At 42.5% G+C, this 13225-nt stretch overlaps 1 protein-coding gene across 1 annotated transcript; it reads left to right on the forward strand.

The window, feature by feature from the left end:
- The first annotated feature begins 11098 nt into the window (after positions 1-11098).
- On the forward strand, positions 11099-12557 carry psmb11b (proteasome 20S subunit beta 11b). The gene has a single exon (XM_054790173.1). It carries the CDS (start codon positions 11583-11585, stop codon positions 12396-12398), a length of 816 nt encoding a protein of 271 aa, XP_054646148.1. The 5' UTR covers positions 11099-11582; the 3' UTR covers positions 12399-12557.
- Positions 12558-13225: the final 668 nt, after the last annotated feature.

The following is a 13225-nucleotide window of genomic DNA, read 5'->3' on the forward strand; positions in this document are numbered from 1 at the left end:
TGGCTGCCACAACCGTGGTGAGGTGTCAGTAGGTGAGGACGGAATGAATGGAGCTGCTGTAGCAGACAGTTGGGGGCCTGCAACAGCAGTCAAAGACGCCTGCGCCGGCAAAGTTTGTTGTAGTGAAGACTCTATAGCCTGTGACACAAGTGACTGGGTGTGGCTAACTGCCCGCCCCTGAGGAACATGAAAACTGGGCTGAGCACCTGTTTGTGTTCGGACTGGAACTTAACGATGTGATCCTGGACCTCACTTGATGTCCACTCTTCAGGCTCCTTAAAACTGAGCCTTTGGGCGAGTACAGGATCTGGGCAATACTTAATGAACATCATGGCTAACTCATGTCCTGGGTCCTCAACACAGCGTCCCTTCCTCTTCAAGCACTCATCTGCAACGTCAATAGCATTGTTTAGTCTGATCCAATACTCCATGACGCCATCATGCGACAATGGCTTGGTGTTGTAAAAGTCAGCCATGGGCACGGAGGAGTAAGTCTGTCCACCAAAGTGTTGCTTTAGGACAGGGGTCACCAACGTTTTTCCTTGAGAGAGCTACTTTTACAAAATGAAAATGGCCAAGAGCTACTCATTTTTGTAACATTTATTTTCAGAGCTTATTTTAAACCCAGACAAAGCGAATATGCTTGTTTTACCAGAACATGAACAAAATGCTGGTGTCCACAACTCAAATTTTGTATTTCAGAATGCATTTCTTTCTACTGTTCTTTCATTATTAACTGAAAACCTGAATGAAAAGCAGGCTTGCGGGCACCTAATGTGGTCGTGGGGGGCTACCTGGTGCCCGCGGGCACCACGTTGGTGACCCCTGCTTTAGGATGTCAAAGATCCAGTCTGGAGTCTGAGTGTGGTCAAGAAATGGGTCATGGTGCAAAGTAACCTTAACAATGTCTTTTGCCGTCCCCATTAGCCTAGCTAATATTTCCTGGGAACGTAGGCTCAGCGGAATGTTACCCTTCACAAAATACAGCTCCATTTCCACACACTCACGAACTGTGAGCTTGTCACTTAGGTCACCCCAGAAAACAGGCGGCTCCCTCACATTTGAATGCACCTCACATCAGATAAATTCAAGTCCGCCTGTATGTGCAACATATGTCAATACGGCCTCGCCCTCCCTCCCGTCAACCTTCAGATGACCAGGAATAGACTGGCCAATCTGGTTAGCCAAATCAGTGATGAGGGTACTCAGTTCAACATTACAGGTGCTCTGCTTACAAGCACCTACTCGGCTGGTCACAAGGGGAACTTCGAACAGGTGTGGAGCTAAATTCCGGGGCACCCAACCACTTCAGGAGACTGGACACCACCCCTTAGGAACCACCATCTTCCAAATCCCATATCAGAGCAATTTACATTCCCTGTCATTGACTCGCCCCTTAGCACAGACATGTCTACAATCACACTTATACGAGGGAGACAGAGCAACCATGAAGAAACTATAAATCCTCATATTTCACAGCAAATGAACAGAAAAATAGCCGACTATGGTGAGCACTCCATGGCAATCAAGACGGCATTGGTCTCCAGCTGTATATGTATAATTAACTTCCCATGTAGTAGTATTACTCTACATTCAGGTTTGTGTCAAATAGTACAACATTCATTCATTTTTCTTAACAGAGAGACAGGGTCTATTTTTTTATTTTTTTTGGTTCAGAAGTGCAAAAGAGACTGAGAGTCTGTTTTATTTTCATTGGATTTTTTTGTCTTTTTTAATGTATTATGTTTTTATTTAAAAGTTTTTGACATTGTGATTGCATTGTTAAGCACTTTTGAGAAATTCAAGTTTATTGCTTTTGATACGGTGCACTGGCATTATTATGACATATTATCATTACATTAGTGACAAATTGGTCTCAAAATAACGTTGACAATAATATCGTTTATTCACAATCATTTTTAGGACAATTATCGTCAAGCAAAATTTGTTATCGTGACAGGCCTATTCACGTGTGCTCGAGTGACTCACAGGCGCTCGACGAAGCACTGAGTTTCAGTCACTCACAGGTGCTTTACGAAGATCCAAGCCTCACTTACTCACCGGTGCACCTTTGACTCCTAGGTGCTCAACTCAGACACAAGTCTCACTGACCCATGGGTGCTCGGCAAAGAAGCAAGCCGAATTGACTCACAGGTGCTTGAGTTGACTCATTGTTGCAACTTGTCAATCAATCAATCGAGTACCCAGTTCACTTCAAGTGTATTTAATAAATTCATTTTGCAATCAACTCACTCTGTGTGAAATATAAAATCCATTTCGAAAAGCAATTCAGACAGTGGCATCAGCTGGGTGGGGCACTGCCCCTCATGTGGCGTCAGTGCTGCATTGAGGGAAATAAAATTGTAAATGAAGGAAACATTGGGTGACTTCCATGGCGGTGTGTTTAATGTTCCGTGGACTTCCTTTCTTCCGCCACGAAACGTCTGGGTCGTATTCCCACAGAGACGCCACAAGGTTGCCAGGTTAAAAGCGCCGTCTTCACTTCCCTTTTAGCTCGACTTTTTCCCTTCCACTTTTATGGTAGTTAAGTCCGATCCCAGTGGTGCCGACCAGAACCATTCAAGGCTCTAATTGAGCCCCCGAGCGAGAAAAAGGTGCTATTCATGCAACGGCAAGCAGATTGATGAGTGCACTCGTAAGCGACGCGGCCGCGGGTGTAGCGTATTTTCTCTTGCCGAGCCCCCGCCAAGGAGTTGGCATCAATCAGCGGATCAATAAGTGCCACAACACGACGCAAAACATCAAACATCCAATTGGATCTTTTGTGATTTCAAAGGCGCCTTCATCAGCAGCACGGAGACTTCATCATCCGTCCAAAAGTACGTCATCCTTGTCTCGCGTGTTTTTTCCTCAACACAGCGCTCCTTATCGGCGGTGTTACAATGCAAAGTGTGTGGGAATCCTACCTGTCAACGTTTGCATTGGAAAATAAGGGAAGGATGCACTGCACCGCTGATATTTTTATTACTCCACCCAGTAACCAAAGCTTCATTTCTCTCAATAGAAAAGCACATTTGTCCAATTACCATATTACAGGGTTGTCCAAACCTTTCCCAGCGATGGCCATAGTGAAAAATGGGAGGATGCAACTTTGCTACTTTGATGTTTTTGTAAAGCAACACATGTACCTGTATACATGTAGCCGCTACTTAACCCTTATAACCTTAACCCTTATACAATTTATGACCTAATCTCGTGACAACTCCTATACTTCAGAACTACTACTGATGGTTTAAATATTGTGCCGCTCACAAGTCAGTGAGGAAACGGTAGCTCTTTCTTTGGCAGGAGCCAATCACAAGCTATAAGGTTACTCACCACGAGCTTCTCAACCCATTGGAAATCACAGTCTGACTCGGTGTCATCTTACATAGAAGGTTAAAATCACCACACAGCAACTTAACACTCTAAAGCAGGGGTGTCAAACTCGTGCCATGGAGGGCTGAGACACTGCAGGTTTTCTTTCCAGCAAGTCACTAAAGCAGGTGATTTCAATTATCAACATCTTCAGTTTGAGGGAAGGATCTCATCAATTAAATCACCTGCTGAAGAAACTGGTTGGAGAGAAAACCTGCAGCGTCTCGGCCCTCCAGGGCACGAGTTTGACACATGTGCTCTAAAGGTAGCTAAGAAATATACAAGACAAGTACCAATACGAGTTTAAAATAAAAAAAAAAACAGCAACTATTTTAACTTCTTCCCATTATTCCCAGCAGAGCAGTTCATTGGCCCATGGCTGCCACCAGAGGGAGCTCATGAGCTCGGGAGTTGGCAGCTCATGAGAACAACACATGGACCGCACAAAAGAGAAAGGCGATGGACCGTACAAGGGTGCAAGACCTCCGAATTTTACGGTTTAAAGAAAAGACCGTGATCATTCCAGAGGTACAGTATGTAAATGTGACGGTAAGGCTCAGCAATTTGCTGCGTGCACACACACACACACACACACACACACACACACACATGCATACACAGCGTCCTGCGTAACAGTCTATCAACCCGGTGGCACATCGAGGGTGACGCTTGGTGTTTCTGCCTGTCTCATTTTACATCCATAATGCTCATTTCTGCTTCCTACAACAAAACGTAAGCATTCAAACCTATTGTAGTATTTTTGGAGTCAAACATAGCACACGTCACCAGACATAAGGCAACTTCGCCAGTGCACTTCCGCAACGTCACTGCCGCCAGTTTTTTTTTTTCATTTTATATATTAAACGGCGAGGTACATGTTTATTGGTTCTAGAACGTTGACATTGAGTTTGATATATTTTTTAAGTTATTGAAAATAGTGGTTGCAGCAGAATGTGTTTATCTTGTGTTGTTTTGTTAATTGACAACAGATAATGGACAGCAAACAAAACTAGATGTTAAATTTTCAGTTGTCCATTCATTTGTTATTTGTTATTATTTTTGCATCATTGTCTGCATGCAAAACTATAATTATTGTCTATAAAATGCTGGTGTCTGGAACAGATTAATTAGATTTACATTATTTAGTATGGGAAAATTTGCTTTGGTAAGAGTTTGTTTTGGTTTGAGTTGAACCTTCTGGGATGGATTTATGATGTTAACCAAGGTATCACTGTAGGTGAAAAAAGCCTACTATTAATACTACTTGACTTTTTGCTAATTTTTTCACATTTTTATTGTTTTTTTTTCCTAAATATTGAAACTTTCTTCTTAAATAATCTTCAGAACATTTCTTCTTCTACTATTATGACTTTATTTCCATGCTTGGATTTTATTCCCATAATATTTTAATTTATCCGTCAACCTAATTTTGGACACACCTGCACCCAATTAGCATCAGGACTACTTTAGCTGTGCTGTCTGGTGAAACCTTTGCCAGATTGTGCCCGCTCCTCGCCTGACTCCTGTGTACCGTGTTACCTATGCTCGGCTTCTCCAGCAGTGGTGTAGTTTTGTATTTTTTGAGACTTGCCTGCTCGGTTTTCAACAGTGCCTTTTTGTTCTTGTTAGTATTTTTTCCCGCTTGATTTTTCAGCAGGGATTTTTAGTTAAAGTATTACCTTTTCCCTGCTCAGTTTAGTCAGCCGTGTTTTTTGTTAGCTCGTTATTTTTTTCCCATGGCTCGGCCCGGTTGTTTTTGGTTGCACTTTGCCTTTTTGTGTTTGTAATTTTTCCCGTTGTGGACACCCCTTGTTGTAATAAACTTTTGTTTTACGGAGTGCCTCGTCTCTGCATTTTGGGATCCTGTACTGCGGCCTTTTCCGCCTGTGACAGTAAAACTGCTACTTTTTTCTTGTTTGAATATGACTTTTTCCTTTTAATATTTTTACTATTTTAGTAAAATGATATTATAATATTACTAATTATTATCAATTATAATTATTAATATTACAATAATTATTTTTAAAACAATTTCTGCTGGGTTGTTTTTAAATTTTCAGCTACTTCAACTTTCTTCTTGTATATTTTCTTCTGGTAATATTATACCGTTTGTGAGGGCTTGTGGTGCCCATGTTTGGATCCTAGTATGCAGAGGCAAAACAAGTGTGAGCAAAACAGTCTTTGATTGCTTCTATTGCAGCCCAGGAACACAAGATGACGATGCAGAGGAAACGAAAGGGCATCGTGGAAAAATTTAGCAAAAATAATTCCAAAAACAACACACACCGGTCAGGAGGAGCCACAAAACGTCCTGTAGAGGAACCGGGCTGGAGTGGATGCCACAGGAGTTGACCTACAGCAGTGGAAACAGCAAGATGACCGCACATGGCATAGAGACTCGGCCAGGAAGAATCACCGAGTGCCATCCAGTCGCCACAGGTGAGTCTAAAAAGGGTGATGCCAATGAGGGACAGCTGTGCATGCCCTGTAGCTCCGTCCAACTAGAGAACCTCGGGGTCTGAACAGAAAACACAAAAGCAGTAATTGAAGCAAAGGAAAAGCAAGACAAGTAACCAAACAATAAAACGACCCAAAAGACAAACCAGTGTCCGCGCCAAGCTTGACACCTTTTTTTGCAACCAGAATTTTCTAAAAATGACAACTTAGTTTTTTTGTTCATCATAATATTACAGCTTAAAAAAAATCTTATTTTAAAGTCTTATTTTTCTTTAAACTTCAACTTTATGCTATAAAATGACGTTATTTTTCTTCGTAATATTACGAGGTTATTCTCTTAAAATTAGAGCTGTTTTTTTCATTTGTGTTACATCATGCCATGTATTTATTTACATTTAGGTCCTGTGCCGGGGATTTATTATTTTTTTGGCAGGTTGAGAAAAATCCATGTCTACACTGTGCCGGATTAGTAAATAGTTGCATCCACACGGGAACGGATCACGAGGTGAAAACGATGTCATACACAAGGCACACCTACGTGTGGCGCTGTAAACAGACATGCAGACGCAACCACATGACAAACCAAACTCTAGAAGAAGAAAGAAGGCATGCGCATAAGTCCGTCATCTTCCGATTTCCAAAAAGTAATTTATTGAAAACAACAATTAAACTGAAATAGGTTGTTTATCAGCTGATCAAAAGTTTAAGACCACAGGCTATAAAAGCCAAAATCTGCTCAAAATGTTCATTTTCTGTCAGGCATTCACACTGTCATGCCCTCCTGAAGCTAAGAAGAAGCTTTCTCTTTTTGAACGTGGTCGGATTGTGGAGCTGCATAAGCAAGGCCTCTCGTGCATTCTACATTTTTTGAAAGATCCTGAGCATTATGGAACAAAAAAGTCAAGTGGCAGACCCAAAAAAATTACACCTGCACTGAGGCAGAGGATCCAAGACGGGCGCCATCACGTCCATCAAGACACAGGGCGGTCTTCCACCCAAATTAAGGCCCTTACTGGTGCCGACCTGTAGCGCAATAAATATCAGACAGCATCTGCAGGAAAAGGCTTTAAAAAACGAATTTAAAGACCTCGTCTCCTTCAACGCCATAAACGTTCACAATGCTGGCTTGACCAAGGACTTCTTCAGGGAGAAGAACATCACTCTTTTGGACCATCCTTCATGTTCCCCTCATTTCAATCCCATAGAGAACATTTGGGGATGGATGGCAAGGGAAGTTTATAAAAATGGCCATCAGTTCCAGACAGTTGATGCCCTTGGTGAAGCCATCTTCACTACTTGGAGCAATGTTCCCACTAGCCTCCTGGAAACACTCGCATCAAGCATGCCCAAAGCCATTTTGGAAGTGATGAACAAAAACGGAGGAGCTACTCATTACTGAGTCCTACTGAGACATTTTTTTGTTCTTGTTTGAAAAATTTTTGTTATTTTTTGAGCAATGGTCTTAAACTTTTGATCAGGTGATAAACAGCGTAATTCAGTTTAATTGTTGTTTTCAATAAATTACTTTTTCGAAGTGCTTTTTGTCTCACTTCCCCTTCTTGTTTTTGCATTTTGTAGCTCTACTTAAAACCTCATTAAAATCCAAATGTGCAAAATGCAAATTCTAGCAATTTTTCAACTGTTCTTAAGATTTTGACCAGGAATGTACTGTATGTATTTACATTTAGACATGTGCAATATAGCTAAAATACGAACATTTAGCATGTTTAGCAGCCTTTTTCCACCTTTTGAGGAAGATGACGGCCATTAAAGTGCGGGCGTGCAGGAATGATGATGAACACCTGATAGAAACACTTTGAATAACATCTGCCCGATGATGATTTAATGAGCAGTTGAAGTGATAAAGAGCACAAAGCGGCTCACTGAACGATGAGGGCGGCTTGCTTGAGTGCTCTTTTAATATTTTACACATTTTACCATATTTTCTTCTCTGGCGGAAGCGGGAAAAAGGGCTCGTTTGTCATGTCACAGGACACTACATTAGGCACACCTGCACAATCCAGCACAGGAGGGAATATTTGTATTCTTCTCCACTGAACTCAAACTTCACTTTCTGCTTTTGTGGAGTATATCATTTTTTAAAATCACCATCCTAGTTTATAACGGATAGTTACAGTATGTGTGTCAGTGAATGGACAGACTTGCATTAAATCAACGTTACTTTTACCTCAGATGTAATGGGACACACACCTTCCCAAAGGTCTTGAGGATCATCAAGATGTTTTCTGGCAAAATTGAGACGAGCCTTAATGTTCTTTTTGTTCAGCAGTGGTTTCCATCTTGGAACTCTGCCATGCAGGCCGTTTTTGCCCAGTGTCTTTCTTATGGTGGAGTCATGAACACTGACCTTAACTTGAGGCAAGGGAGGCCTGCAGTTCTTTGGATGAGTTGTTGCTGTGCTCTTGGGGTCATTTTGGTTGGCCGGCTACTCCTGGGAAGGTTCACCACTGTTCCATGTTTTGGCCATTTGTGGATAATGGCTCTCACTGTGGTTTGCTGGAGTCCCAAAGCTTTAGAAATGGCTTTATAACTTTTCCAGACTGACAGATCTTAGTTATGTTTTAACAGGGGGGCAATCACTTTTTCACACAGAAAAAGTTTCATTTAAAAACTGCATTTTGTGTTCAGTTGTGTTGTCATTGACTAATATTTCCATTTGTTTGATGATCTGAAACATTTAAGTGTGACAAACATGCAAAAAAATAAGAAATCATGAAGCGGGAAAACACTTCTTCACACCACTGTATTTTATATTTAGTTATTTTAAAGTCCAAATATTATCAGAAATGAACAACAATATAAAGTTGTAATCATTAGTAAATTTGTAAAATTAGTTTTGGGGAAAACATCAAAATATTATGGGAATAAAGTCATAATTATGAGAATAAAATTCACAAAAAGAAAAGTGAAATAGTTAAAAGAAAAAAGTAATACTCTAAGGAGAAAAAAGTTGCAATTTTACAAGAATAATCTTGTAATATGATGATAAAACATGTAATACTGTAAAAAAAAAAAAAAACAGTAAAAAAAACAGTAAAAAGTACAGTATTTTTTAAAGGTTTAATATTTGACAAACAAAACAAAATAGAGGTGTAATATTTGGAAAATTAGGTTGGGGAATAATGTTCTAATATGGGAATAAAGTCAAAATATTAGGAGAAGAAAATTTGCAAAGATTATTTAAGAAGAAAGTAGAAATATTTAGAAAATTAAAACAACAGCTAACTGGGGCGGACGTTAACCGAGGTACCACTGTACTGTATATGACAAAGCTGAGATGCAGTTTTTTAAAAATATACTGTATATAACTTCATAGTACATATACTGTAACTTCTTAGCATAGCTACATGTGTTGCTGTGCAAAATATCAAAGCAGCAAAGTTACATCCTTTCATTTTTCACCATGTGACCCTCGCTGGGAAAGGTTTGGACACCCCTGCTGTACAGGAAGTCCACCGTTGTGTCCCAGTCCACCTAAAAGTCACACGAGTTAGAAAAATCCAGGAAGTAAAAATAACACTTGCGGTGTGAAAGAGCTCCATATGGTTGTGGAGTTCCCCAGTTGGAAAGGAAGGACTCTCTGGGGGATTGAACATCTGGTCCAAATGGACCACACGGAGTTCCTCCTGAGGACTAAAACCGCACTTGAATGTGTCCTGCATGGAAGCATGGATGCATCCCTGCAGGGCCGCCACGCTCGCGCCTGAATTATGACACGCTCGCCGCAGAAGATATGACGCTCGTATATTTTACAGCGGGCGGCCCGTGATAAATACCCGCCACACGCTTCACACTCTTACAAAACACACATCATCACTCTTCATCGCACATACGTCTGCCTCCCATCTCCCAAACTGCTATTGAGTGGACACAAGCCACCATAAAGCCCCACCCCTCCCCCCTCTCTGTCTCTAATCGGCGTCACGATGCAGTCACGGACGCCGTGGAGGTGATGGATAGTGGACGCCATCCGGCTCGGCCGCGTGAGGCTGAAACTTGATTCGGCCCAGCGCCTCTCAGGCAGCCGGGCATGAGGCTGAATTCCAAATGACTGACCTCGGCGTCTTGTGGCTGCCGTAAAACAAGCGCACACAAATCGAGAGTGGAAACTGCTGAGGTTGACGTTATTACACCAAACACCTTTTATTGTCGGCCATGGGGAACCAACCTGTTCCAAACGGACCACGAATGCCTCGCTATGTACGAGGCTTACGTCTCCAAACAACACTAGCATAGTTACAGTACGTGACCTGCACTGCTGACATCATGCTAGCTTAGGAATGATCCAACTTGGAGCTCCCACGTCTGTAGCAGACTGACAAGAGGGTTGGGCACAGCAACATTTTATGATGTGTAACAAAGCCTCCCTTTAGCGAGCTAATCCAGCTAGCTGTCTAAGCTAAGCTAGCTTCTACTGGTTATGATTGGTAAGTGACACAAGGGGGTGGAGGTCAAAGGTCACATCAGTAGATAGATACTTAATGGACACAATTTTCAACTTTCTCCGCTTGAAAATGTATTGATTATTTTGTGTAATTGTGAGGTCAAAGCAAAGATAAATGTGTTTTATTTTATTAAAGCCAAAATAGTGGAAGCCAAATCTTGTTTTCTTTGCTGGGAAGAATGGCAGATACAGTAAAAATGTTGTTCATGTTAGCAATAACCTGTCAGAAATAACAGCTGTTCCAATGATCTCATCCTCCAGCGCATCATAAATCCACCATTATATTTCATTTAGTTTAGTTTAATTGTATTTTATTTTATGCAGCAATAGCAGTAATTTCCAAGTCCAACGTTGTTTTTTTATTTAATTTTTCTATGCAGCAATAACAGTAATTCTAATGAGCTCACCCTCAAGCTCATCATAAATCTAACCTAATGTTTTAATTTCATTTTATTTTATTTTATTTTATTTTATTGTATGCAACAATAACAGTGATTCCAGTGAGGTCATCATTGAGCTCATGAAGCCAACATCCTTTTATTTCATTTTTATTTTTTATTTTATTTTGTGCAGTAATAACCAGTCCAATGACCTCACCTTTGAGCTCATCATCAATCCAACATCGTTTTATTTTACTTTATTTTTATTTTATTTCATTTCATTTTGTGCAGCAATAACAGTCATTCCATTTTATTTTTATTTTTATTTTTACAGCAATAACAGTAATTCCAGTGAGCTCATCCTCGAGCTCATCATCATGAATCCACCATCGGGGCCATTGGGGCCCTCCCTGCCGCTGGCGCCCGCCAGCACATGCGCGTGCCGCGCCCCGCTGAGTTGTGGTGTTTGCATGTTGACATGGTGCGCCTGGAATGGGATACCTCGCTCTTGTGTATACGCTTGGCTGGACCGCCGCTGCTGCTTTATTCATCCTGTTTGGGATCGTATCGGAGAACATGCCACAGGAGAGACTCATCAAAGCACTGAAGCTAACTTCATTTGATCCAGCCACCGCCGCGCCGCCGCCAACTCTTTGGCCTTCGCCTCGACGGAACTTTGAAGAAATGTGATTTGAAAATGAACCTGATAGTGCGGCCCAGATGAATTACTCATGGGCTGCTGACTGTTTTGCTTGAAAGGAGGAGAGGGCGGAGTGTGGAGGAATGCTGATGTCTACTTAAGGTGTCAACGTGCAGATATAAAAGCTGACGGCTGCTTATCGGCTGCGGACGACACGCCGACTGACGTCAAGAAGGTTTAGGGTCTGGTCTGTTTGCATGCAATGGCGTTGCAAGACCTGTGCAACTTCCATGGTGGACAGGAAACGGAACGTGTGACTTGTCGGTCTGTTAGCTCTACTGCACCGTTTGACTTCTACGTCCCAGCTGCAGAGTGTCTTCACAAAAGTCCTCTACACTTTGGATTCTACGGGAGCACCACACCGCCTTCTCAGCCGCCGTTCGCCATGTCTCACGGCACCACCACCTTGGCCTTCACCTTGCAGGACGGCGTGCTAGCGGCGGCGGACACTCGCTCCAGCTGCAGCGGCCTGGTGGCCAGCCCGGACTCCCAGAAGGTGGAGCCCATCCACAGCCACCTGGTGGGCACGAGCTCAGGCACCTCGGCCGACTGCTCCCTCTGGAAGCGGGTGCTGGCGCGGGAACTGCGGCTCTACCAGCTCCGACACGGGCGGCGGTTGTCCACCGGCGGCGCCGCCAAGCTGCTCTGGCACATGCTCCTCCCGTTCAAGGGAAGCGATCTATGCGTGGCCACCACCTTGTGCGGCTGGGACCGAGGGCCCGGTCTGTTCTATGTGTGCAGCGACGGGACTCGCCTCCAGGGAACGCTCTTCTCCGTGGGCTCGGGCTCACCTTACGCATACGCTGTCCTGGATCAAGCGCTTCAGTGGGGGATGACGGTGGACGAGGCCACGCTGGTAGCAAGGGAGGCGGTGTACCGGGCAGCCCACAGGGACGCGTACTCTGGCAACTGTGTGGACGTCTATCACGTCTCCTCAAAGGGGTGGACCCGCAGGAGGCGAGAGGACTTGAGAGACGAGTTTTACCAAGACAAGACCAGAAAGGAGACTTTGGAATGAGCTCACTGGAATGGCATCCACCATCATATCTTTACATTTCACTACATTTATTTTTTATTTTATTTTTTATTTTTTTGAATGCAGCAATATCGGTAATTCCAATGATCTCATCCTTGAGCTCATCATAAATCCAACATTTTATTTTTTGATTTATTTATTTTATTCAGCAATAACAGTAATTCCAATTAGGGATGTCTCCATCCACATTTTTTGGCTTCCGATACGATTTTTCTGATCAGTTTTTTTTTTTTTTTTATAATAAGCTTTTGTTCCAAACATGAATTTGTGGAATTGAATACGGTTATAAAAATATGTCTTCAAAGCATTAAAAATAATGCAACCAAATTATTGCTGAATGTACTTTTTTACTACTCAGCAGGACCAACAATATTGTTTGGCTTTTGTAACAAACCTGTGTGCGTCAGGTCCAATAAAAGTCCATCCAATAAAAGATCAAATTGGAAAAAATGGACGTGCAAAATACTCATAGGGTAGGACTAATCATTTGACATGGGTATCGATCCATTTGTGGTGTGATTTTGAATATATTTGTTTTTTTAACAAACTCTCTTCAATGCAATAGTAATTTATTGACTGTCCTGAGTGTAAACAACCAGCGGTTACAGCGGCATTTTGCGTACAAGCTCCTCGCACCATGACGCAGCAGTCCGGGCACAGTGGGGGGGACTACGCTCACCACGGTACACCACCGACATGTCTACATGATGGTGTTGCGTTTTCTTCTTCTTGCGGGTGGCGCGAGTCGAGTGGCAACCAGCTTTGAGGCGCATTACCGCACCTACCATGTCGGAGTGTGGCCCAAAGTT

Source organism: Dunckerocampus dactyliophorus, chromosome 10 (genome assembly GCF_027744805.1).
Source record: "Dunckerocampus dactyliophorus isolate RoL2022-P2 chromosome 10, RoL_Ddac_1.1, whole genome shotgun sequence".
In the NCBI taxonomy this organism is placed as follows: domain Eukaryota; kingdom Metazoa; phylum Chordata; class Actinopteri; order Syngnathiformes; family Syngnathidae; genus Dunckerocampus; species Dunckerocampus dactyliophorus.